The sequence below is a fragment of the Penicillium vulpinum genome, assembly GCF_028829585.1.
Source record: "Penicillium vulpinum strain IBT 29486 chromosome Unknown utg000003l_segment0_segment0, whole genome shotgun sequence".
NCBI lineage: Eukaryota > Fungi > Ascomycota > Eurotiomycetes > Eurotiales > Aspergillaceae > Penicillium > Penicillium vulpinum.
The window spans coordinates 1262576-1287760 of NW_026643243.1; the positions used below are offsets into that span (position 1 = coordinate 1262576).

The 25185-nt window shown below is 48.9% G+C and overlaps 10 protein-coding genes across 10 annotated transcripts; 4 read left to right on the plus strand and 6 right to left on the minus strand.

The window, feature by feature from the left end:
• Positions 1–682: 682 nt before the first annotated feature.
• Positions 683–2747, minus strand: N7479_005587 (putative chromatin assembly factor 1 subunit A; the record flags this gene model as incomplete). Its single annotated transcript, XM_057253283.1, has 3 exons — positions 683–1963; positions 2026–2462; positions 2519–2747. 3 exons carry the CDS (start codon positions 2745–2747, stop codon positions 683–685), a joined length of 1947 nt encoding a protein of 648 aa, XP_057107145.1.
• A 1024-nt stretch (positions 2748–3771) lies between these two features.
• N7479_005588 (uncharacterized protein) lies at positions 3772–4860 on the minus strand (the record flags this gene model as incomplete). The annotated part of the gene is made up of 1 exon (XM_057253284.1): positions 3772–4860. One exon carries the CDS (start codon positions 4858–4860, stop codon positions 3772–3774), a length of 1089 nt encoding a protein of 362 aa, XP_057107146.1.
• A 2698-nt stretch (positions 4861–7558) lies between these two features.
• On the minus strand, positions 7559–9432 carry N7479_005589 (peroxisomal biogenesis factor 3; the record flags this gene model as incomplete). The annotated part of the gene is made up of 3 exons (XM_057253285.1): positions 7559–8745; positions 8805–9157; positions 9275–9432. The coding sequence occupies 3 exons, from the start codon at positions 9430–9432 to the stop codon at positions 7559–7561; spliced, it is 1698 nt and encodes a 565-aa protein (XP_057107147.1).
• Positions 9433–10119: 687 nt separating this feature from the next.
• N7479_005590 (autophagy-related protein 101) lies at positions 10120–10856 on the plus strand (the record flags this gene model as incomplete). The annotated part of the gene is made up of 3 exons (XM_057253286.1): positions 10120–10207; positions 10266–10619; positions 10669–10856. 3 exons carry the CDS (start codon positions 10120–10122, stop codon positions 10854–10856), a joined length of 630 nt encoding a protein of 209 aa, XP_057107148.1.
• Positions 10857–11484: 628 nt separating this feature from the next.
• N7479_005591 (uncharacterized protein) lies at positions 11485–12291 on the plus strand (the record flags this gene model as incomplete). Its single annotated transcript, XM_057253287.1, has 1 exon — positions 11485–12291. The coding sequence occupies one exon, from the start codon at positions 11485–11487 to the stop codon at positions 12289–12291; it is 807 nt and encodes a 268-aa protein (XP_057107149.1).
• Positions 12292–13348: 1057 nt separating this feature from the next.
• Positions 13349–14370, minus strand: yop1 (putative membrane biogenesis protein (Yop1); the record flags this gene model as incomplete). Its single annotated transcript, XM_057253288.1, has 6 exons — positions 13349–13472; positions 13529–13586; positions 13639–13702; positions 13845–13853; positions 13928–14134; positions 14317–14370. The coding sequence occupies 6 exons, from the start codon at positions 14368–14370 to the stop codon at positions 13349–13351; spliced, it is 516 nt and encodes a 171-aa protein (XP_057107150.1).
• A 2004-nt stretch (positions 14371–16374) lies between these two features.
• On the plus strand, positions 16375–16996 carry N7479_005593 (uncharacterized protein; the record flags this gene model as incomplete). The annotated part of the gene is made up of 3 exons (XM_057253289.1): positions 16375–16420; positions 16479–16488; positions 16573–16996. The coding sequence occupies 3 exons, from the start codon at positions 16375–16377 to the stop codon at positions 16994–16996; spliced, it is 480 nt and encodes a 159-aa protein (XP_057107151.1).
• Positions 16997–17687: 691 nt separating this feature from the next.
• Positions 17688–19487, minus strand: N7479_005594 (putative 3-methylcrotonyl-CoA carboxylase, beta subunit (MccB); the record flags this gene model as incomplete). Its single annotated transcript, XM_057253290.1, has 2 exons — positions 17688–17982; positions 18034–19487. The coding sequence occupies 2 exons, from the start codon at positions 19485–19487 to the stop codon at positions 17688–17690; spliced, it is 1749 nt and encodes a 582-aa protein (XP_057107152.1).
• Positions 19488–19995: 508 nt separating this feature from the next.
• On the plus strand, positions 19996–21590 carry N7479_005595 (uncharacterized protein; the record flags this gene model as incomplete). The annotated part of the gene is made up of 6 exons (XM_057253291.1): positions 19996–20173; positions 20223–20310; positions 20389–20483; positions 20545–20780; positions 20847–21124; positions 21176–21590. The coding sequence occupies 6 exons, from the start codon at positions 19996–19998 to the stop codon at positions 21588–21590; spliced, it is 1290 nt and encodes a 429-aa protein (XP_057107153.1).
• A 130-nt stretch (positions 21591–21720) lies between these two features.
• N7479_005596 (uncharacterized protein) lies at positions 21721–22725 on the minus strand (the record flags this gene model as incomplete). Its single annotated transcript, XM_057253292.1, has 3 exons — positions 21721–22275; positions 22323–22544; positions 22654–22725. 3 exons carry the CDS (start codon positions 22723–22725, stop codon positions 21721–21723), a joined length of 849 nt encoding a protein of 282 aa, XP_057107154.1.
• Between the last annotated feature and the right edge of the window lie 2460 nt (positions 22726–25185).

The window sequence follows — 25185 nt, forward strand, 5'->3', positions numbered from 1 at the left end:
AAGGCGGGAAGAGAGGAGAGGAAAGGGGAAAAATGAGAGAGGGGAGTTGGGGGTTATAAAATCAAAGTAAAAATAACTAATGAAACCCGGAGTATAAAACGAGAGGAAAAAAAAAGATTATTAAGGAATAGAGCAAAAGGAATCCAAAGACTCGAAACGGACAGTTGCAGACTACAAAAGTGCTAAACGCCAAGTAGAGAAGACTTATGAGTGGCTTGTTTTTAAAGGGCTATGAACAAGTACCGAGTACAACGAGACGATGCGTTGGCAGTGCAGGAATGAGGTGTCCATGCGCCCCTCATGCGCCCCTCAGATTCTATAGACGTGTACTCCCTCTTTACGTATCGTGTCATACTATTATACACATATGTAAGACATATCTACATTATGGATCCTATTAAATCATTTTCAAAGGCATAAGATCTGAATATCTAGCTGTCATGGACAGTGGCAACATTCTCACATGCAAGGATATTACATGGCTATACATCCGTCCTACGACACGCGCACAACTGGCATTTATTTCATGCAGCTAACCCGGGATACCCCGACTTCTAAATAAGAAAAAATGTAAATATGTTTGATCACAATTAAGTGAATCGTTCATAATGGCATTACAAATGCATAGGTACACCCAAAACTCCGTTCATAGGTACTCATATGGGGGAACTCCATCTTAATATCACCGACAGACCCATTTCTTATCAACTTCTTTTTGTCCAACCCGAGCAGCAACCTGATCAAGGGTGGCTTTGAGTGTATCCTTGGACACCTTGGGGAATCTGGATACCTCTGGATCAGCAGATGCTTCGGTAGAAGCGGACATTGCGGGAACCAACCTTTTCTTTAAGATCTCGACTAATCCAATCTTACTCAGATCACTACCTTCAACTGCTTCCTTGAATTCTGCGAGTTGGTCCGGTGGGAACGGCCGTTTCGCTTGTTTGGCTTTCGACGTGGGAGGTAAAGCCACTGTTCCAGGGACTGCAGGAACAAGGAAGCCATCTAAGGCCGTCACAGGTCGCGCTTTCGCAGGTACTTCCATAGGCTTAACCACAGGCTTAGGTTTCTCCCAATATGCAGTTGAGAAGGGGTCGATAGGGAACTTGACCGCATCGGATATAGTTTCCATCCGATATACTTCCATTTCACGCTCAACTCCATTGGCAGCCCACTTAATCCCAGTAGAGACAGGCTCTAAATCGCCAACAATAAGACGACGTTTGCCCTCGGCAAGGGCATCGTCTTCGTCATCCAGGAAACCTTCCAAATCATCTTCGCCCTCATCGCTGCCTTCATCTTCTTCTTCAGAGTCCAGCTCTTCGCCTTCTTCGGGTTCTTCCCACTCCGCCTCGGAATCATAATCGTAGTCAGTATCTGGCAACCCTCGGTGATAGGGATTTCGTGCAAGTCTTCTGGCGGATAACTCGGACACGCAACGAGTATAGGTTCCCTGATAGGGAGGGCGGATGTCCTCGCCAAACTTGAGAGACTTCATCGTAACCTTGCGTAGAAGTTCTTCTGGCCTCGGAGGTCGTATTCCGCTCTGGCTTTGAGTAGGCTGAGCTGAATCGTCAGATCTTTGTTGTTGGAATAGTATGTCCCTGACAGAGGTCGTTGGCTGGCGCCCACGATGGAAGGGGATTATCTGGAAGACTTCTGATGGGCGGAAGGGATGTGTTTGGACGGGGTCTTCGTTGCGTAGACATGTATCGATCGTTTCGCGTACGTGCTTGAGGGCTTCGGGGTCACGCTCAAACCGATGGGGAGGTGCCACAATTGTATGAGATTGTAAAAAGAAAGCTGGAAACTCTCGCTCATAGTCTGACTGCACACTGCGGGTTTCGTGAGAGAGATCGACTGTAGCAGATGGCTTTTTAGGCGACGGAGCGGTGATAACCTGTCCCGATGAAGCGGAAGGTACCTGTGGTTTGGCAAAGAAGGAGTTTAATTTCAGTTGTGACTGAATCGGTCAGTATATCAGGCATCCATCTTCCTGTTAGGACGATTGTGGATACCACTTACTCGGGTCTTCTTCTCCTTCTCCTCGTCCTTTTTGCGTTTCTCTTCTTCCTTGGCGGCCTTTTCATCTTCCTTTGCTTTCTTCTTTTCGTCACGCTGCTTGCGTTCCTCTTCACGTTGAGCATCCTTCTTCCGCTTTTCTTCCTCTCTCTGCCGTTTCTCCTCGTCGCGCTCGGCGTCGCGCTTCTTTTTCTCTTCTGCCTTGAGGCGCCTCTCTTCTTCTCTCTTGGCTTTGTCCTCCTCTCTCTTCACTTTCTCCTCCTCCCTCTTCGCCTTCTCCTCGGCCCTCTGGCGCTCTTTGGCTTCTTTTTCTTGTTGCTTGGAATCTGTGCCAGCAGAGACTACCTTGCGTTTCTTGGAGGCCGGGGTATCAGGCTCAGTATTAGAAGCTGCATTGGTGCCTGGGAACTTTAATAGCCCAGCACCAGGGCAATCTTCGTCTTGTTTACGTGTCTTTCTCATCACGATTTCGACCGAGGGGGAGGTGGAAGATTACGCTTGAAGTGAACTGATGGGAAAGTAGTGTCGTTGGACTGGCAGTGGAGAGATGTATCGTGATTTTCCTGATTTTCATCGGCGAATAGGGTCAATGGTCGCTTCGCACTTGGCGAGGGCGTGTGTGCATCATCGACCTCATGTATTGAGCGTTTTCGTGGACCGGATGAGGGTGATGCAGGAAAGGACGGGGTCGACTGCATTGGCGATAGAGATGTGGTGGTGACCATTGACTCCAGTGAGGTTGGAAAGAGCTAATTAAGAGCCTCAAGTCTCAAGAGTGTAGGTGGGTGAGGGAAGGGGCAACGGGTATACGCTGTCGTGTGATGGATCGCGACTTCCGTTCATAGGTGGTTTAGGTCGTGTCAATCAAGGGAAGGTGCGACCTAGAGAGGCAAATAGTAGACGTCACTCAAATTATATAGGTGGTCTTGTATCACAGACCATCGAGTTCAATGTTTAATGAACGTACAGAGTAGAACAGTGACAGTGGGCCAACACCGGGACGCGTTAATTGTTTCGCGCCTCGCGACCGATAACAAGCACGTGTGTGCTTATGTAACAACTATATGTGCCGACTCCGGAGGTTGTACAATTTATGGCCTCATTGGACTTCTAGGGTCAATAGAAATGAGCATGATGTTTTGTACTTGAAATTTGCAGGTTGCCCATGTCTGTTATTACTGTACTTGGATTCAATTACCTTGCACTACCCTATACAACGCCAACAAGACTACAACAAGAAGCCGTATACTACTCCACGGAAGTTATCCTAGAAAGCAAGAGGAATTGAGATAATGATAGGGTTGAAATTACTATCTCTGTATTAAGAGAAGCTAAGACAAATAAGCAACGCCAAAATGGCCCCGTATGCAGCCACAGAAAGATGCAGACAACCCAGAGAGCCAATCTATGGAGACCAGCAGCCATCGAGGATATACAGCAAGAAAGAAGGAAGCCCGGAGAAAGTGAGACATGCGGCGCTTTAAATAAAAAGGGGCAAATAAGACAGCAAACGTGCAAAGATATAGACAAAGTAGGAGAACACATTGGTCTAAACCATCAAGATTCGCCGAATGGAGCGCCAGGCGTGGAGTTGCAGCGAGATAGGTATTATGTGCAATTGATGAGGCGGTAAGAGAGATCATGTAGAAATCATAAAAGATAGAAGAAGGGGGGGGGGGGGGGGGGGGGGGTATGAGGAAGAAAATGAAGGAGATAAGAGGTGGCAGATGCTGTATGAAAACGAGGGCCTCAATCGCTGTCCGAATCAGGATTTGCGACGAAAAGTCGCACATTGGTCATGGTAGTAGTTCGTTCATCTACACTGCCTCTTCGTCGCAACTCGGCTGCCTTTTTGGCCTTCTCGGCTGCGGTAGTGGCGGCGCTCGGAGCCTGCATTTCACCAACTAAGTCTTCTTGCTCTTGCTCGCTGCTGTGTGTGGTCACGAAATCATCTTTTTGGAGAGATGACAGTCGGCTCTTTTCTTCTTCCCGAATCTCCGCAGGTGTATTTTCACACACTTCTGGAAGGTCGGTTTTCTCGTTCGGAGGCGTGCTGTTGCTGCCCATCGTTCCTTGAGTCCGCGAGTATCCACTTGGATAACGGTGGGTGCTTCCCAGAGAGCTGCGCCCGCTACCGGTCCGTCTGTGAATCTGGCCACCATCACTGCTGCGATCATCATCCACATCGCAGACCTCGTTCGCACTCAATCGCACAGGGACCTTGGCGCCCACTAGGTTTGAGGGCGAGAACTCGGAAGCTCCCTTAGGACCATGTCGGATCTTGCCACTACCCAAGGTTCCTGCTCGGCCAGAGCCTGAGCCATGAACTTCAAGGTACGCTCTCTTCTTGTCCCGCAGGGCTTGTTCGCGCGCTCTGGCGTCTTCAGGCTGTGCCCGGTCACACCACACGGTAGCCTTTTGCCGCCGCATGAGGGCCACATATCCAAGCTGAGAGTTGGCAGAGCGAGACGAGGCAGTTCGCCGAATGTCAGAAACACCTTGCCCCGCGTGTGGCGCGGGGTGGTGGCCAGTAGATGAGGTCGAGGTAGTGGTACTAGACATGCGTCGAGAGGGTGGGTGATGAGGAAGAGTCATAGTTTGGGGGATAGGAGGAGGTGGAGGAGCGCCGTGGTAGTGTTGAGAACCGCCTGAATAGGGCAACACGTTGGATGATGTGGTTCGAGTCCGACTGTGCGTGGTCTGGGGGCTCGCTAGGTGGGACGCAATTTGGGGCCGCGGAGAATCGTAGGGCTGATATCCACCATACCCATGCTGGGCACCAGAGAGGGGCTTCCGGGCAGGAGGCCCTTGGTGGAGGGGCATTCGAAAGTCGGTCATCTTGGGTGGAATGGTATGTCGGGCTTAAAATCCCAATGTGCGGGGCCGTTGTTCTGGGAGGTCGGTTTGCTCGTGAGTGCGCTGGGGTTTATTACAGAATGTCAAATCCTGCTTCGTGATAATGACTTTGAATGCTGCGTTTCTGATGCGCGCGGCTGACGGATAGGAAGATAATGCGGCCTCAGCGCCCGCTGCAGTATGCAGCCGCCACAATCCGCTTTGGGGGTTCTTAAGCGGAAGGCTGAGAGGGGAGGCCTTAAAATATGAAGTGAGATTAGGGCGTTGTCGACGTGCAATGGGCTGATCCTCGGGCTGATCCTCGGGGTAGTGTTGAGGCGAGGGTGATGGGGGTAGGAGCGCACACACGAAGTCCTGCAACTCAATGGGTAGGCTCTCTTCGTGACTGTGGTGAGAATGAGAGATTACAAAGACACAAAGCAACGGCCCTGAAGTCTAATAAATGTCGAATGAGGAGGAAGGGTTGGGATGGGCAGGTCTTAAGGGGAGGCAGGGCAGATCGGGGGAAACTTGAGGACTTTGACCGGCCGTTCCTTGGTTGAGCAAATTTGATTGGACGATACGGAACCCAGCGGAGGAAGTACTTTCCCACACAATTTAGCGGGTGGGGTACTTAACTCAGCCACAGCTGAGGCTGGGTGAAACTTACTCGTACGGTGTACGGTTACATTTCAAGGTTCAGAGTTCAAATATGTTTCAAATTGTTGTCTCTCTCCAGCTCTCATGTTCAAATGTCATTGTTCTTCTTTTCATAATTGGCTGTCAGTTAGCTTTCTCTTGTGGATCAATGCAACATCGATATACCAATCCTACAGATTCGCCTCCCGCTGAGCACGTGAATTCTTGAAAGCGACACGGTTATATTCGCGCAGAATGCTTGGTTATTCTCACCGAAGATAACGGCTCGTCTGGGAAAACGTATGGTATGATGATCCGAGTCGTGGACCTCCACACTCTTCTAACAGACGTACACTTCGGAAAAGGGGCTGCAGCCAACAATTAGCTCCACCATCCAGTCGCTCGTAAGCCCAATGCACACACAGATACGCTACCAACAATGCCAATCCACAGTGCCTACGTCTCTTCCCATGCCAAGGGCCTGAAGTCAGGTATCTCAACGTCCACGTTAGCTTCCGAGTTAGGTGAGAATTCGGTAATAATGCATTGCAGCCAGCATCCGAGACTCCGAGCGACTTCAAGTTGGCGGTAATTTATTGAAACTGGCGCGAGAAGTGCATAATGCAGGTGCAGATTCGATACGGCCCAATGCAATATCTATATCGTTAGATTCACTTAACTGATATGAAGATGCACTTGGCTCTCCTTGGTTGAGGGATATATTGATTTTCAAGCCCTCTTTGGTAAGCACAAGGATCATCTGAGTGGGGACTGCCACGTGTGCCATATTCTTGCTCAAATGCTTGCTTGGACACTTGATCATACACGCTAACTAGAATATACAGAGTATGTGCTATGAAGACATACGCGCCGAATATAACGGCAATATCTCGCACATATGAGATGTTTTAGCTTCTATATGCATGTTCACAAGCCCTAGATTCAATTATCAGGCATATAATCCTCCGTAGGAGCCGGGGACCTGACAGCAGGCTGATCATTGGCCTTTGTTGACCTATGCACAATGCGGGGTATACTTGGGTATGTAGGTACATCCCTGCGAGAGAGAGGATTTGCCCTCAGAATAGCCGGGAATAGTATAGATTCCCATTCTGAGTACGAATACGGTGTACTCGTCAGGCACTAGCTCTGATTCTCCTAGAGCCGTATACGGTATTGGTGCATGATTGGACTGACACTTGGAAGGCATAAGATCACGGTTAAAAACGGCGTTGAAAGCGCTACGTCAATACATATGTATTTCCATATACAAAGTTCAATACAATAAATTTCAAAAAGATAACTGCGCCACATAAGTGGGCTGTATTAGCTCATTGGTGGACCTCGGAGCCTTGGACATTACAGGAAAAAAAATATATATAATCGTGACGTCAAAATGTTTCAGTGTATCCGTGTTTGTATAAAAGAACCAAAGGAACATATTGTGCCTGATATAATATTTGAGCCGAAGACGGAAATCTTTACAGGGGAAAGGGGGAAAAGGAAAACAAGTTTTGATATACACTAGTATAAGCTAGTATTCTTTATAGACACAAAATCTACTCCATCTGCATGTCACATTTCATAGTCTGAGACTAGTGGATATAGCGGATATCCAGTTCATATCTTCGCTTTCCAACGTTTCTATTTGCAGTCACAATTTCACATGAAGTTGTATCCTTATATGCGTCCAAGCGCAAGTTCCCCGCCGCTCCACCCACACTAGTCTACTTTGGTCTGGAGTATAAAATGGATCTATCGTACAATCACCTCGCTAAGCTGTAGCGTGTTCATGACCCGCTTGATACCTAATTCATCGAAGCAAAAGCATCAGTGTTTATATTGTATGTATGTATGTTATGATAATAGGAATATCTAAGAGACAGTGGTTATGAATAGATAATTCAATTGGCATATATCACTAGCGTAACTCAATTCTATCGCAAAGATACTATATGCAGACATAGAATTTAGATCCAGAGCGATGTGCGAAAAACAAGAGTGTAAGCTGATAGAGAGAATCGCACAAGTCGCCACCAAGGTTGAAGATTACTTCATTGTCTTAGGGTATTGGCTGAATTTCTTCTTCTGTTGGGGAGATGCTCCCATCATCCGTGGCCTTGCCCCAAGCCTCTTCGAAGGCCGAATCGGCCAAAGCCTCAGGCTCAGTGAAGGGCGGTCCCTCGAGTAAGACAGATTCTTCGGGTAAGGCACTGCTTGACTGTGGCTCAATGATCTCCTCCTTCTTCAAATCAGCTTCAACTTCCTTCTCAACCACCACTTGGGAGAAAGATGATGAAGCAGGTTCGGTATCGACCAGATCTGTCTCCCTGGTCGGTAGTTCTTTGTTCTTGGCACCAAGAAGCTCGAGGTCAAAGTTCGAGCTATAGACTACGGCAGAGAATGCCTCGAGCTCACGCACGTTCTGGTCCATAGCGACCAGATACTCATTTGGTGGGTGGGCACCATTGCCAATCACGTGTGCTTGGCGAGTCATGACAGCTAGAAGATTGGCAAGCTTTGTCTTGCGCTCAGAGTTGGCAGCCAGGGGCACAACAGTGGCAATTGAATCGAAGGACTGCAGAGCAGTCTCCGGTGCGGAGGTGGGCGCCTTGAAGGCATCGGCGGCACATCTTTGATCGATAAGAGTTGAGAATCCCTCGTTGTTAAGAAGTGTAAGGACGAGGGAGAAAGAGGGCGAGTCGATCAAATCAGCTGTCTCATCCAAGAGATGCCGCAGCTTCGACGCTGTCTCAGACGAGGTCGGGTCAGCTACACCTTCCACGCCTGACTCGCGTAAGACATGTTCCTCTTCCTCGGCTGGGGGAAGCAAGCAAGAAAGCCATTTTTGAGATCGTCGCTCTTCCTCGGTGCTGCCTTCCACCTTCTTTCGGATCTGCAAGGTCAACTCAGAGAGCTTGGCCAAACTGATATCCTCACGTGGATTCAAAGGTCCAAACACTTCCTCTACGGCAGTTTGTACTCTCCCCATCAGGTCTTTCCACCCGCGATGAAGCAGCCACCAACTGAAGGCGAGGTAGCGTCGGTTGGTCTCGAAGTCATCGCCCAATGTTTGTGTGAGTTCATCATCATGGTCTTCCAGACTAATCGTCGAGGCGTTGGCAGGTGGTGTGGCAAGAGAGATCACGCTAGATAGGTAGTTACGACGGCCGAGCAGGTTGAGTTGGATGTGAGTGAAGATAGTGAGCAAGGAGAGGGTGTAGACCATAGTAAAAGACCGAGTGACAGCTGGGAAGCATTAGTTTCTGACAGATAGGGTTCCATGATGGGCCGAGATAAAGACTCACAGGTAATCTTCACCTCGTTCCACAGCTGTGTCTTGTTCCGTTTGGGCCGAGGTTGTCCGTCCGAGTTCAGTGAAGAGTCCCCCACCTGGCTTGCGTGCACATATCCCTCACTCTGGAAACTGGAGAGGCTCCTCCGATCATCGTCCGGCAGACTTGGGGATACCGAGCTCAGATCTGACCCAGTCGCCTCCCCTGCATTCAGCCGAGCCAACCTCTCCGCTCGCTTCTGCTGCAGCTCCTTGGTCAACTCCTCAACTGGAAGAGCATCAATAATATTTTCGGCGGCAGTCGGTAGCAAGGCAAGGACGGTATATGTGCAATCGGTCTGATTTTGTTCGAATCGTCGGCGCAGGCTATTGTCACCGGTCAGCAATTCCGGTTCGGGGTATTCTGGTCGGGGTTGCACGCGCTACAAGCCCGCGTGCTTGCCAGCAGAGAGATATCAGTCATTAAAAACAAGGGAAACTGACTTTTCGCGAGCAATCCGATCGCTGCTCATGCGTTCCCGCGCCTCGGAGATCTTGGATAGCACATATTGTCCGGCTAAGTAGCCAGCTCCTATCACCCCAGCCCCGATTGCAAGACCTTTGCGATTGCGCTGGAACCAGCGCCTTGTCGCACCGATCATAATTGTGCTTGGTGCTTCTCTAGGAAGAAGTCAAAAATGGAAGACAAATTCAAATCATGATAGATCCAGGAGATGGATGGTTCAGTATGGAGTAGATGGAGAAGAGAGGCTTCGGGCGCTGATCGCCAGTTTCAGGCCTCGGCTAGAGCTCACCATCATGCAACATGAGGGAACCGAACCTATAAAGCACCACAGCGGATGTAAGTACCTTAAACACCTTAGCTACATGCTCTAGACATTTTAGAATCTTATCATCTCTATAAATCAGCAAACCATTATTCCCACTGCAGCTTTCCCCAGGATTCGGCGTGGTCATCCCGCAACAACCCGCTGATCCCTGTCTTCTTCTTTTCTTGTTCTCTCTTATTACTTTTCGTATACTCCGCATTCTCCGTTTACATTACTCCGTAAACTCCGTACTTCCTCGGCATCAATGTTCCCTTTCAAACTGGTTTCCCCCCAGTTCGATGATAAGCGATAAGCTTCAGTCGGCTACGTCCGATACAGGCCCGCCCCTTGTCATATCAGTCTTGGAGTCATTACTCCACCTTACACCCCCTCTATGCAACAGCAAACTTGCTTATTGATTGTCCCTTTATTCTGTATTTACGATAATTCTTCCCCTTTCACCAAAATAACCATCCGAGATTGCACCAACACCTAACCCGCTTGGTTGCGAGCTGCGTCATGGCGGGGATGGAGCCCCGCAAAACCCCTCCGGAGTACTTCCTGGAGATCTTCGCCGACACTAACCATGTGCGAGATGTACTGAAGGGTCAGTCGTGAAATGGAGACATTACGAACCTATGATTAGTACTAATGCTTGTTGCCAGGTGTCCTGAACCTCATCTTCTTCCACCGTTACTTCCCTTCAATCCGACCGGTTACCTTTGACGTGCTCGACTTCACACTTCCCGCTATAAACGATGCCGATCTAGAGACGCTGATTGAATCGCGCATAGCGGCTCTAGTCCGGCAACATCTGTCCTCCGCAGCCGGCGGGCAGGATGGCCAAGGTGTCGGCGGGGGCGGGGGTGTGCGAGGGCGGATTGCAGTCGAGTTCTATGAAAAGAAACGGCGGCGTTCCGGTCACTGGTTTGGCGGACTGACAGGGAAAGGCGATGAAGAGGTGTGCTGGGAGATTTGGACACTTGATGTGACGATCGCGACACCGCGCACTGAGTCCGGTATGTACATTCTGCTGGTCCCCTTTTTCCAGAGCTAATTTGGCCACAGAACGAGCCAAGGTGCGCAAAGCAATGGGAAATATGCTGCAAAAGGCAGCTTTGAAAATCTTGAGTGTGGTCAATCGAGATAAAGACCATATCCCGCCCATTACCACTAGCGATTCCAATCCGTTCCCCTATCGGATTGTTGTCAACCCTCGCGCTGACGGCTGGGGAAATCGCATTGGGCTCTATTGAGCTACGCAGTTTGACTAAAAGCTTGGACGATACACCTCGGAATTGTCAAGTCTGATACGTTCCCACTCCGATTATTGTTCAACCAACCGGACACGTTGCTTTTATTTCCTCCTGTGGAAGTAAAACATGGCCGCGGGCGATCGACCCCGATATGATTTACGAAATCTGTCAGATATTATAAAAAGGGCTATTACTATGAGCATACGAAAACCCTTATGTGCCGTGCTTGAACTTTCAAGAGATGGCCATACGGAGTTCACTGCTTAGGTGTTTATTGTTTGGGATTTTTGAAAGGGCTGGGCTGGCTCTTTTTATAATGCGGCGTAAGTACATACGGATCTTTTCTCTACTCAGTTACGAATATCAATACGAATATCCTATCTCGGGTCATCTAACGAGCCATAACGAGGCAGCATAGACCAGAAAGATGTGTAATCTCGGTGTACATTGTCTCTTCAACCAGACCATCATGGTACTTGTTTTGAAGTATTTCTTAAAACACAGTTCTATGCAAGCTTCCCCTGCATAAAAGCCTGCACGTTGTAAGCGACATGATATCACTGGGCCAATAATATACCGTCGGCTCTCCCAACACCCAATATTTAGTTGCAAATACAACTGCCCCTCCATGGAGAGTGCCAACACCTCAATGCAAAATCAAAGGTGCATCACATTGCTCCAAGCAGAAGCCGACGATGACAACGAAAGTTATTTCCGACTCCTGATCAATGGATCAGTCAGGTATATCACCATTGCCCACGGTATCTGGAGCACAGATGATATGTGCTTCGGCCCATCTCTAGCCTCAATTCTCCCCGATCTCCCCACAGGCAATTGGAATGATGGACTGGTGACCAAACACCCAGAAACCGCCAAGCCATACTTTTCGCGCGCCACTCGAACCTCGTTCCCTGGTGTTAAGAATACATGGCATAACACCTTCGTTGATTATATGGATCTCGGAGAGAGTAGGAGACTCCACACGGGCATTTACGAAGTCAAATGTCCTCAATTTGAGGATCTTGTTGTCGTCAAGTTTGCTCGCTTTGATTGGGAAATTGGATACATGGAGGGCGAGACTGCTGCCTACCAGTTGATTGAAGGTTATAACATTGGTCCCCGGTTCTTGGGGCATCTCACTGAAAATGGTCGTGTTATTGGTTTCGTGATTGAGCGTATCACCAATGCCCGACATGCTGGACCTCAGGATCTTGACATTTGCCAGCAGAGTCTTACTCGATTACATGCTTTGGGGATTAAGCATGGCGATGTGAATCGGTTTAATTTCTTGATTCGTGGCTCAAACGCTATTTTGATGGATTTTGAGAAGGCCTGCAAGTGCGATGATTCTGACTCACTCGCTGAAGAGCTTCGCGACTTGCAAGATACGTTGGAATCTTCGTCGACGAAGGGTGGCAGGGGGTATCTTTGTTAGTAATAGTTAACTGTTCTTGTCGGTATAACTATCAGTATGGAGTTTACAATATGACTCCAGCCGGGGATGTTGACTGTGTTGAGTTATCAAGTTCTTGTGGCAGTTCTCTCTGTCAGGAGGAATGCTGGTTCTCCGTCACACAGCTTCTTGAGACTGATCTGTCTGCGCTCGGCTTTTAATCTCAGAGCAGGCTGTTAAACGGCAATTAATCTGTACGCCCCGAATATTTTCTGAGAAAGCTTGATCTGCATGTGAAGAATAGTTGTAGGACATATTGAGAAGAATTAGTCTATGTGTGAGCATTATTAGAGGAGGTATTTGCGGAGACGGTTGTGCACGGTGTTTTTGGGAGGTCAGGGAATCATATGTAGAGTGTCTAGGTGATCCTAATGATATACAATTTATGAGAAGTAAAACCACACCGGTTGATGTGTGGTTTTGGGACAAGATGCAAACGTGATATTCAGTTGTTGATCTTTTGAGGGTAAAATCTATACATGTTGGATAGCAACTATTGACGTGATTACGGTCTTCCTAAGGCCCCCAGTTTATAGAGTAGCCAACACAACTAGTAGGCCGTCCAGTTATACTCCCAAGCCTACGCGTAGCTTGGCACAAGCACCCTTACTCATGCAGCTTCCGTGGAGACATAGCTCGACGGCGCATAGTGCATCACCCTGAAGATACAGATAGATGACATAGATCTCGAACATCTGAAAATAATTGCATCCACATTCGGAATGTACGATTTAAACAACTAATCCACACGAGTGGGACAGGAGGGCAAGAATCAAGATAAAACATTCTCATATTCAGCAAATATCCAAATCCGGCCTCGGACCCGTCGCAACATTTCGCGGGTCCTCTCTATTTCATGATCAAGTTACCGCACTGCTCCTATTTAATCATAGCAACGAAGCTCTGAGCCAACCACTTCACTTCGTGCCTAGTGCCCCGCCAGGCACAGAGAATCGGGTCCGCGACCCGCGCCTAAGCAGGTTCCACGAAGCTTTTATTGTCGATGCGATTCTCGATTGGGGGGTGAGACTACACCCATTTAGGTGGAGTGGGGCTTGCTCGCAGCCTCGGCCTGAGCGCGGAGGTTGGAGGAGGTACCGCTGGAGGAGAAGAAGCGGCCAAGCACGGGCTGGAGGAAGGAGTGGAAGACAATTTGGGCACCACTGCAAAAGAGGTCAGCTACCAGTCTCAGATTGATCATGGGGTGATAGTAACATACCCGGTCTGGGGAAGGGCCATCCACATGATCAAGCAGAACTTGAAGATGTAGTAGAAGGCTGCAATCAGTTAGCAAAATAGTGGAAAGATTCGCAACTTGCGGACACATACGGAACCAGTAAGCAGCGCTGATGGCGCTCTCAACAACAGTCAGGAAAGCGAATACAACCCAGTACTATCAAGTCATTTGTCAGAATCACTGGTCGCATGCGAGCAAAAAAGATGTCACGTGTATGGTATATGATAACCCCGAATCTGCGGTGATCTCATATGTCCGCACGATTGCGACAACAAGGTGTAGAATCATATCAACATACCGTGAGCCACTGTGGGAGCGAAGAAAAACAAAGTCAGCGATTTGCGCACGGAAAGGGGAAAGTTTCTAAAAAAAAAATCTTACCTGGGTGTCGTCCTTGGTGCTTGAGGTGAAAAGCGCCTGGAGGGAGTAGTAACCGGGGACGAGGAAACCGGCAAAGTTGACGAGGAACTCGCCAGCAATGTTGAAGAAGACTAGGAAGAAGTAGACTCCAACAAGGCCGAGGATGACATAGACCTTGGGGACATTGGTCTGACGCTCAAGGTTGGCAAGGACAGGGTACTTGGAGAGCTACAAAATGACGGATGTCAGCTCAAAACCACAGCAATAGAGAGCATAGTGATGTGGATATCAAAGTATGCGATCGCAATCACTCCTGCAGTGGTCGCTGGCGCCTAGGAGCATTGCAGCCACCAGGCGAGGGCTAGACCTGAGGCGCTAGCAAAACACACACACAACAGCTGGAAACGTACCTCCTTGTCGAGCTGAGCAATAGTGTGCTGGGCACGCTCCTGGAAAGAGGCCATTTTTGTTTTATAAAGGGTATCGTTTGTGGGAAAACAAGTCAAAGAACTATTAGGATGACAATGAAGCGAGGGATGGTGAGAATGCAACCGGTTGAGCTGGCGGCAAGAAGCCAGAGGCTAGCTTGTGTGTATCACGTGATACACATGACGTATTCGTCTACTGCAGGTGCCATGTGAAGCTGTATAAGAGTAGATTAAGAGTAGATTGTTATTGGTTTGATATCTCCCAGTTATCACTGGGTGACTTGTGTGACAGAAGATCTAGCCCTAAAGACTATGCACATATGATCACTCGTATCTCTACAAATACTGCCTGCTGGAGTGCCTAACTGAGGGGTTAAGGCAAAGATCTGACCTTAGAATGTAGCGAGTTTCAGGCTTCAGTTGTGCTAGCCCTAGAAAATAAATATTACCTTGAAACACATCTCAAATGCAACATTTGAAGTTGAATGTAATCAGAGTCACCCAGTCCACTTTCCTCTCCACAGATCTCCCGAGATAGTCATCCCGAGGTCCTACACAACATGACGTACGCGGCTTTCCGCAAAACTATCGAGTCCTGTTTGCTCTATACCAGGTAAATATGTATATTGTACCTATCCTGTTTGTGTTTCAAAATTTTGATTTCGATTTTTTTTCCACTGTCTGTCATGAAACCGGGGAGAGTTCCTCTGTGGGCCTCCCCTGCAGTAGTTAGCCCGTCCGGATCTTTGTGATGCATCCTTCTCCCGAGGTCCCGCCTATAAACACTGGACCAATTATGGAATATGACATTCTCTCACGCATACACGAGATATGTCAATTTGGAATTACAAACAGTTTCTGAATATCTTTGAACACAAGGTAACTTCGGTGATCTCGGTGATCTCGGGATTGTGTTTCAACATCCTGAGACATACACGTGATAGTCACGTGATCCATGTTTATAACCGGAGGAGGTGCAATTGAAAAAGGTAAAGGAAAGATTAAAAAGTGCCAAAAAGGACCGAAAAGGCAAAGGAAGGATTAAACATTGCCGAGAGGACAGAATACACTTACAGTTAGTGCCTGACCGCCAGAGACGATCTCGGAATATGATGTGATTGGGTCTGAGGGCTAAAAAAAAGAGGGAGAGAGAGTTCAGGAACCAAGCCCTGGCACTTAGGCTAACACCCGTTATCAGACCTTCTCCCCTTTCCTTAGAAAAAAAATTCGTGCAGAAACGTTTCAATACCTTCACTTTGCTTTTTTATATGTGTTGAACATCTTCAGTGGACCCTCGAATCTCCATATATCCGTGCACGAAAAGGCGGGCCATGTAACCGCATCCTCCGCGTACCGCCCTTCTAAGCTCTTCCATCCCCAAGGGAGCTACACAATACAATTGAAAGCATTTGACGTGGTTTATGGGCCAATTTATTTCAGTCAATTCAGCTTGAGATCGTCATCTATACCACGTGGGACGACCCACTCTTAACAACTTACGGTCCTCGAGAGCTATTTCGGTTTCCCCATTCCCCAAATCACTAAATAATATTCATACACACTTTTCTCAATGCGACCACAGTGAGTTCATGAATACTACCTGAATACGCCTCCCCCCATATTCAATTCTAATTGTCCGGTTGCACTTGGTTAGACGCGAATACCATATTGTTGTTTTGGGTGCTGGTAGGAACCTTTCGTCTCGAGATATTCCCATAGGTCACAGGCTGACCACAGGCATTCCCATGCGACCCGATAACAGGAGGTGTCGGAAAAAGTTGCTTAACGGGTTCGTTCCTTATGTTACATACTGTGCCCTGAATCCCCAAGCTGATCAACAATCGCCTTCCAGCCCAATTTGTTCAAAATGTCTGGATCGAAAGCTACGACCCAACGATCGAGGATTCATACAGGAAACAGATTGAAGTAGATGTAAGTTGCCTGCTATGCGCTGGAAGCTGCTCAGTAGTTAATCAAGCTTGACAGGGTCGACAATGTATACTGGAGATGTGAGTAATTCGGTGGTTTGGGTATGGCATGATGCTAAAATTTCGAAGTCTTGACACCGCAGGAACAGAACAGTTCAGTAAGTTACCCACAAATCAGCACATATAGCCATGAAGTCGAAGCTAACAACCTACAAGCGGCAATGAGGTAAATCTAGGCAATCTACCACCACGATCGATCCCGCGGACCGACCTCGAGAAAAGCACACCATACTAACAACGCTCTCCACAGAGAGCTCTACATGAAGCAAGGCCAGGGCTTCCTCCTCGTCTTCTCCATCACCAGCATGTCCTCCCTAAACGAACTCTCCGAGCTGCGCGAACAAATCATCCGAATCAAAGACGACGAAAACGTCCCAATCGTGATCGTGGGCAACAAATCCGACCTGGAAGAAGACCGCGCCGTACCACGTGCTCGCGCATTCGGTCTATCCCAGAAATGGGACAACGCCCCATACTACGAGACCTCTGCCCGCCGTCGCGCAAACGTCAACGAAGTCTTCGTCGATCTGTGCCGCCAGATCATCCGCAAAGACTCAGAAGGCTCAAGGAGCAGCAGCGATCCCAACCGCAAGCGCGAAGGCCCGAACCGCCATGATCGCAAGAGAGAAAATCGTCGGCCGAAAAATCGCCGCAGCCCGTGTATCATCCTTTGATTCAACAAGTTGAGGGGCGCACTCTCTCTGACTGAGCGCCCTTGTCTTGTTTTATTTTCATGCGATACGACCCTCTGCGAACCTATGCCCCGCCGACGCTGCTATGCATCTTGACATGTCATGTATGACTGATGTTCTCTCTATATGTTGCCGATATGTCTATGCCTTCTCCCTATAGAACCATGCTTTGCTGCTACAGATTTGTATCTTGTTTTGGGCTGTACACAATCGGTGTCATCCTTTTTTTATATTCGACATATTTGAAGTTTGGTTGATCTGGACACTAAAAAGATAACTTTCACAAGATGCAGGAAAAAGTGCTTTCTTTTTATCTTTTGGTCATGTTGCTATCATCGTTTGGTTGATGGACTTGCACTAGATCCCTTCAATGTTGGGCATGAGGTTGAATCCTTTCCCTTCAGAAAGGCGAGGAATTATAGTACCGGATAGCATACACGATCCAAACCCTTTGCTCTGATGAGCTCCTTGAATCGCGCTGTACAGTTCAAAGGCTCCACTAGACTAAAGAACGATAGGCCGGAGAGGCCTGTAAGCTACAGAATTTGATACAAAGTGAGCATTCCAAAATGTCATATATAGTCAATGGTATGAACATGCATTTTCCATCCTATGTATTTTCGGATTTATCGTGGATGAAAATTTGCATACCTCAATCCAACCCGTCTGCTCTCTACATACGGAACACACCAAATCTGGTTTGCACATCGGGCTCGGCCTTACCGCTGAGGGCAGCTGCCAGACCCAAACCTAGCATTTTTCTCGTCTGAGACGGTGGGATGATACCATCATCCCACAAACGCGCCGACGAGAAGGTTGCTTCGGATTCACGGTCAATGCGTTCTTTCAAAGCCGGATCAGCGGTTCGTCCGACGGCCTCCATAACGGCAGAGAGTTGCTCAGAGCCCATAACGCCGATCTTCGCATTGGGCCACATGAAAAGAAGACGAGGCGAGTACGCACGACCACTAAAGCAGTCTGTCAGGAAAGAACCAGAGATACCCTAAGAAGAAACTTACCACATCCCGTAATTACCAGCACCAGCACTGGACCCAAATACAACAGTGAACTTGGGGACATCGGCACATGCAACAGCAGTAACAAGCTTAGCACCATTCTTCGCAATACCGCCCTTCTCAGCATCAGCGCCAACCATGAAACCTGAGATATTCTGCAAGAAGACAAGGGGGATCCGCCGCTGAGCGCAAAGCTCAATGAAGTGCGCTCCCTTGAGCGAGGACTCAGAGAACAAGATTCCATTGTTAGCAACGATACCGACACGATGGCCGTGGATGCGCGCAAAGCCCGTTACCAGGGTCGAGCCATAGTCACGCTTGAATTCTGCAAATTCACTCCCATCGACAATCCGCGCGATGACCTCATGCACGGGGATCTGGCGGCGTAGATTTGTGCCAACGATCCCATTTAGTTCATTGGGGTCATACAACGGTTCCTTCACAACAAGCGAATCTCCATTACCGTTTTCCAGCTGGAGCGGAGTTTTCGTGGTAGGGTAGTTGAGATTTGCAACAGAGCGGCGAGCAAGGACAAGAGCGTGCGCGTCATCGACAGCCAGGTAATCCGTTACACCGGAAATGCTCGAATGTAGTTGACCGCCACCCAGGTCCTCGGCGGAAACCTCCTCGCCCGTCGCGGCCTTGACGAGAGGCGGGCCTGCCAGGAAGATAGTGCCCTGGTTCTCAACGATTATAGTCTCGTCGCTCATAGCAGGCACATATGCGCCACCCGCTGTGCAGGGACCCATGACAACGGAGAGTTGTGGGATACCGAGGGAGCTCATGCGGGCCTGGTTGAAGAAGATCCGTCCGAAGTGATCGCGATCCGGGAACACATCTGCCTGATGAGGCAGGTTTGCGCCACCAGAGTCAACGAGATATATACAAGGGAGACGGTTCTCTTGTGCAATCGCATGTGCGCGGAGGTGCTTCTTCACTGTGATGGGGTAGTAAGTGCCGCCCTTGACGGTGCTGTCGTTGGCAACAATCATGCAGTTGACGCCCTCGACCATTCCAATACCGGTAATTATCCCGCCGGCTGGAACATCCTCGCCTTCGTAGACCCCGTGTCCGGCTAGTGCTGATAGCTCAAGGAAGGAGGTGCCTGGGTCGACTAGGGCGGAGATCCTATCTCTTGGGAGCATTTTGCCGCGGGCGATGTGCTTCTCGCGCGCTTTATCGTTCCCCCCACGTGCGATTTTTGTGTGCAGGCTATTCATCTGGTCTAGGAGTTCTTGCATTTGTTCGCTGTTTTGGCGGTACTCCTGTGAGGAGGTATCCACTGTCGTGGGGAGGACGGAGAGGGCTGAGGCATGGTGAGGATGTGTATAGCTTGCTACTGTTCTATATGTTGGTCGTGTAATCTTCGTTAATTGATTCAATGAGTTTGGTAGAAATTTGCGTGGTCCGAGTCGTGAGCCCCAGCTCCGAAGGGCGAGCGGGGACGGGGGGCGCATGGTGGGGAAAAGGGTGGAGTATGTAGCTGGTTCCTGAACAGAGGATGGCAGAGCTCAACTCAAGTCAAAATGGATAGAAACGGGTATATGATGAGTTTCCCGAGGTATTTAAACTTATACAAATAGTGGCAGAAGAGAAGCGAGGCACAAAGCCGGGGTATCTCCAAATGCGGAGGTGCGAAGATTGCCGCATCTACCCGAGGTACGTCGTCATCCCCATGAGAATGCTAGACAAGACTGGATGTTAGACAATCGTTGAAGAGAGTGAATAGGATAGACGAATCAATTGGCCTGTAGATAGATCATATATAGATTAGAAACTCAGAAATGCTAAAGACTTGCGCGTTGTAGGGTGGGAAACTAATGCGACTCGTAGTATAACAAGTTCTGGATTGCGCGCCGAGGACTACCGACCTCCCCGTGCGCACATATTTAAATAATGAAAAGGTCCACTTCTGCAGACAATTCCCCGGAATTTTGCATACTGCATCGATTCTCTCATATAACCATGGCCTCCCTAGCCCTCCCTTCTCTCCTTCGCACATCAACGCGCGCGGTGCGGCGAACCCGCATCCCCGCACTCACCCCGTGTTTCCGCTCTATCTCAACAAAACACCCCAAGGGCTTCGTACCTCCGTCTGAGGATGATCTTCTAGAACTGCGAGAGCGGGTGCAAGATTTTACAAGTATAATACCCATGCTCTTTTCTAAGCCGCATCTCTAATGTTGTTGTAGGGCGAGAGATCCCAGCCGATGTTGCTGCACGGACAGATGAACAGAATGAGTTCCCAGCGGAAATGTGGAAGAAGATGGGCGAGGCTGGGTATATGCTCTCTCAAGTGGTTTAATCTCTTCTTCAAGAAGGGGCGTTGTTACAGTGCGCATTCTAACACATATAAAGGTTTCTCGGTGTCACAGCCAACGAGGAGTATGGTGGCTTGGGGATGGGCTACCAGGCACATTGTGTAGTGATGGAAGAGATCAGCCGAGCATCCGGTGAGTCTTCCAGTATATGACTATGTGAAAATTCTATCTGACCGAGATTCTGGATAAAAAGGAAGCATCGGTCTCTCTTATTCCGCACATTCCCAGCTCTGCGTGAACCAGCTCTCCCTCAATGGCTCCACGGAACAAAAAGAACGCATTCTTCCAGGTCTCATATCAGGCGAGAAGGTTGGCGCTCTTGCAATGTCGGAGCATTCAGCTGGCTCCGATGTAGTCAGTATGAAGACCACAGCGAAGGAAGTTGATGGGGGCTGGCTCTTGAACGGAACCAAGATGTGGATTACCAATGTAAGTTGTTCTTGTGATATAGATAGGATTGGAAGCTTGGACATTATTACTCACACTTTCTTACAGGGCCCCGATGCCGACTATATTGTCGTGTACGCCAAGACAGAACCTGAACTAGGCTCTAAAGGTATCACAGCGTTCCTGGTTGAGAAATCGTTCAAGGGCTTCTCGTGCGCACGTAAGCTAGACAAGTTGGGTATGCGTGGCTCTAACACAGGCGAGCTCATCTTTGAGGATGTTTTCGTTCCCCGGGCGAACCTCTTGGGCGAGTTGAACCGTGGTGTTCGCGTATTGATGGAGGGTCTGGACTTAGAGCGACTCGTCCTGAGTGCAGGACCACTAGGGTGAGCCATCCTATACCACAGCACACCTCTCACATGCTAACACTCCCCTAGGATCATGCAAGCTGCACTTGACCTTGTCCTTCCTTACACACACGTGCGCAAGCAATTTGGTACACCGATCGCCCATAACCAGCTGATCCAAGGCAAGCTTGCGGACATGTACACTAAGCTGGCCGCCTCACGTGCGTACACCTATGCCACGGCTCGACAGGTAGACAACGCCGCCGTAGAGCCTGGGGCGATGGCCGTCCGCACCCAAGACTGCGCCGGCGCAATTCTCTACGCCGCTGAGCGCGCGACTGAATGCACGCTTGATGCCATCCAGCTCATGGGAGGAAGCGGGTACATCAACGAGATCCCTGCTGGGCGCCTTCTCCGAGATGCAAAGCTGTATGAGATTGGTGCCGGTACAAGTGAGATCCGCAGGATGGTCATCGGCCGCGCATTCAACAAGGAGTATGCCTAAACAAGATAATCTTACATAAATGTATTTCATTTGGGAGGACCCTATCTCTTTGGAGAGTATATGCAAATTCATTTTAGTCGTTGTACATGTCATAAATAGCCCTATATCTAATATTACCAGCACAACCATCCTACTTCTTCTGCCTAGTCGACCTGCGCACCAGCGGGGTCTTAGCACGCGTTGTAGGCCCTTCACCGCCGCCGTTTCGCAACGCAACCCTCTTCGGGCGAGGTGGCGTTGTGTGCTCGTCAGCGTCGTCTTTCTGTGCTACTGTCTTCCGCTTCTGCCCTCTCTTCAACGGAATCACGACCTGCGGCGGCGAATCCAGCTTCAGCGAGCGGAAAGAGTCCGGATCCGGATCAGGAGTTGTGTTGGAAGCATCCCCAGCATCCCCAGCATCAACGCTCGAAGTATTCGAGGAGATGACATCAGACATCTCGTCCGAGCTATCGAGCTCGTCGTCGGTACCATCACCAGCGAATATTTCATCGTTAGCCGACGGATCGACAGGCTTGGATTCAACCATAGGTCGCCGCTTCAGCCGAGACCTATCTAGGGCTGGCTGGGCAAATTTGAAGACCTCCCGCCAGTTCTCTAGAAGCGCGACTTTCTCGCCTGTGTCCGGCTCATACAAAACGGCAACGTCCTGGTCACGGTCCAGCGCGGGTGTTTTCCACACCACACCCTGAAAGGAGGTGATATCCGGCATTAGGGGGATTTAGCTGGCGGGACTCTGGCGGTGACACGTTTTGTGCGGGAAGATGCCTTTGTTTGTCGTGGTGCTGTCTCTGCGATCTCGGTTCTTTTTTTTCTCTCTGCGCTTTGTTCGACGGTTGCGTCATCGTCGTGGTAATCGTCCGAATAATAGTCCCAGTCGCTAAAATATTCTTCGACATCAATCGATGGGTCTTCATATAGGGCGGCTTCGTAGTATGAGGAAGCAGCGAGATCGTCCTGGACAAGCAAAGTTTTGGTTAGTGTCCGATTCCTAATTGATGCTGGTTTCTCATGCAAAGCCGATGGCGCGAGGGGGTCTAGACTTCGCCTTGAGGATTTAACTTACTACCATGTCTGGGACTAAATCCTCGTACATATATTCATCCTCGAACTCATAGTACTCATCATCGTCGGACATCTCGAAGTGGATACGAAGGGAAAAAAAAAGTTCAAAGAGATTAAGTGGCGAGGGTTCCGAGGATGCGTTTGCTAAACGAATGACGAGACTTGAAAGTAAGTCAAGTATATATACGTATAACACAAGCAAAATAGGGATGCACGGCTGACGTGACGGAGTGAAGATCGGACTGATCGTGCATTGAAGAAGATGGCAATCCTGCTAACATAAGCCTTGGCGTTTCTCCGGATCTACATTGCATTTAGTTAGGATATGCGCTCATTTTGTGCTCTGTCTTCGAGAGTATTGATCAGAGAAGACGGCGAAGAACACAAAAAATGGTCTTCTATTCAATGATCATCGCTGCATCTAGGGTATGGATATAGACCCTGCTATTCAAGAACGAGGGGTTGGTGCCTGAGGGAATAGGCGCTAATGCAGCTTTTCACAAGTTCGACAGAGACATACATGGATTTGATGTTTCGCTTTATGGTCTTATTTCACCCCCAACTTCTTTTTTCTAAGTTTACTTTAAGTTTTTCTGCATGGGATGGCTGTTAGGTCTTGTGGCCTGCATACACTTTTGACCTTGCCTTCCGTTCTGTATACAGCACCGGCCTATGTAGAAGTCGGACATCCAATAACATCGGTTATTTTATACTTATGATATCACAAGTGCGCAGGTGATATCTTTAAATGTACTAGTTCATTCGGGATTCGAAGTACTATGCCTTCTACAGTACACATTCTCTCTATTGGCGACCGGACATGTAAAGTATACAACCTATTGACACCATGGAACATACGTCAATGGAGTGAATAGATGTCGGAAAGTATTGAGGTCTGCCTAAGTTATAAATACCCCCCTTCTCCTCCTCCTCTCTTCTTTTTTTTTCTTTCCTCTACAACCATCCCAGACCAGATGTACTTCAGACGCCCCTCCATGTTTCGTCCCTCCTGGGACTCTCACCTGTTGAAAAGGATTGAATTTAACAAGCCCATCAAAGTATTGTGGAAGAAAGTACCTGTATGCTTTGAATTTTGAATTTGAAACCCTCATCACCTCAGTGCTTGGGTAGGGGCTAGGGCCCTAGCCTTTATTCTAAGTGCTGAGCATCCATCATTTGCAACATCTGGGTTTGATGTCCTCAATAGAGGCTGCAACACCTGCGGTCTTTGCTGGTGGCTGATTGCTTGGATTCTCTCTCTTTCTCATTCTTCGCCAGTATTTGGGAAGAGATACAGGGCCCGGGTCTCTATTCCAATACCGAGCATCCGCATTCCTGTACCTGGGTTTGAAGTACTGGGTGGAGGCTGCGGCGCCTGTGGTCTTCATTTGGGACTGATAATTCAGGTTCCAAAATACGCTGCCCAATACCTACTTCCATTTTTCGAGACTTGCATGTTTGGAAGAAAATTCCTACGGCTGAAGTGCACATGTTATGGGACGGGTTCACTTTCATTTGTCTGCGGAGGTCTCCCTCATCCCCATCCAGACCTGCAGGTTTTCCCACAGGGTTTCCTGCCGCCTGGACGTTCAACTATGTTGAGCATCTCTTGGTGAACCAATTCACATTCAACCGGGAGCCTTTCCCACGTGGTTTTCTCCCGGTTGGACATTCACCATGGTGTCATTGATACCAAGAGGTTACTACAATACACAACCACTCGAGGCACTCTTTCCGGCCTGGGAGGTTTTCCCCCATGGGTTTCCCTTCTGGCCGGTTTTAACGAGGCCTCAATTTCACAACAACTCGAAACGATCTCTTGAAAACATGGACGGCTGGGCACTGCTGTCTGAAAGTGGGAAAATTCTGTTGGAAATCAAGCTAGTTAGAGCTGAAGAAAAAGACGGGAATGGCAATCTATGCCACCTGGTGCCCATCGGACGGATCATGAAGAAGAAAATGTGGCCACGAGGAAGTAAAGAAGAAAACAGGCACGGCAACTTATGCCACCCGTGAGGCCCGAAAGAACTAGAAACGGAGCGCCCATTGAAGAAGAAAATGGCAGCCCGTGCCACACGAGTCCCGAAGAAGCAACATATTGAAGAAGACGAGGCCTGGCAGCCCGTGCCACCAGAGTCCCGAAGAAACAACACCAATCGCACATTGAAGAAGACGAATGGGCATGGCAACCTGTGCCACACGAGTCCCGAAGAAACAACCCCAATCGCCCATTGAAGAAGAAAAATGGGCATGGCAACCCATGCCACTAAATGAGTCCCGGAGAAACAAAACAGCAGGCGTTTCTTTGGGACTCAAGTGCCTACCAAACCGAGCCGAAGAAGAAGATAGGCTTGGGTTGCCATGCCCCCCCCAACAACAACTCTTTGTTTCTTCGGGACTCGATTTTGCCTAACAGCACGACTATAGGCACAGGTTGCTATGCCCCCCAACAACACCAGCTCTTTGTTTCTTCGGGACTCGACTTTGCCTAACAGCACGAATATAGGCACGGGTTGCCATGCTACCTAACCAA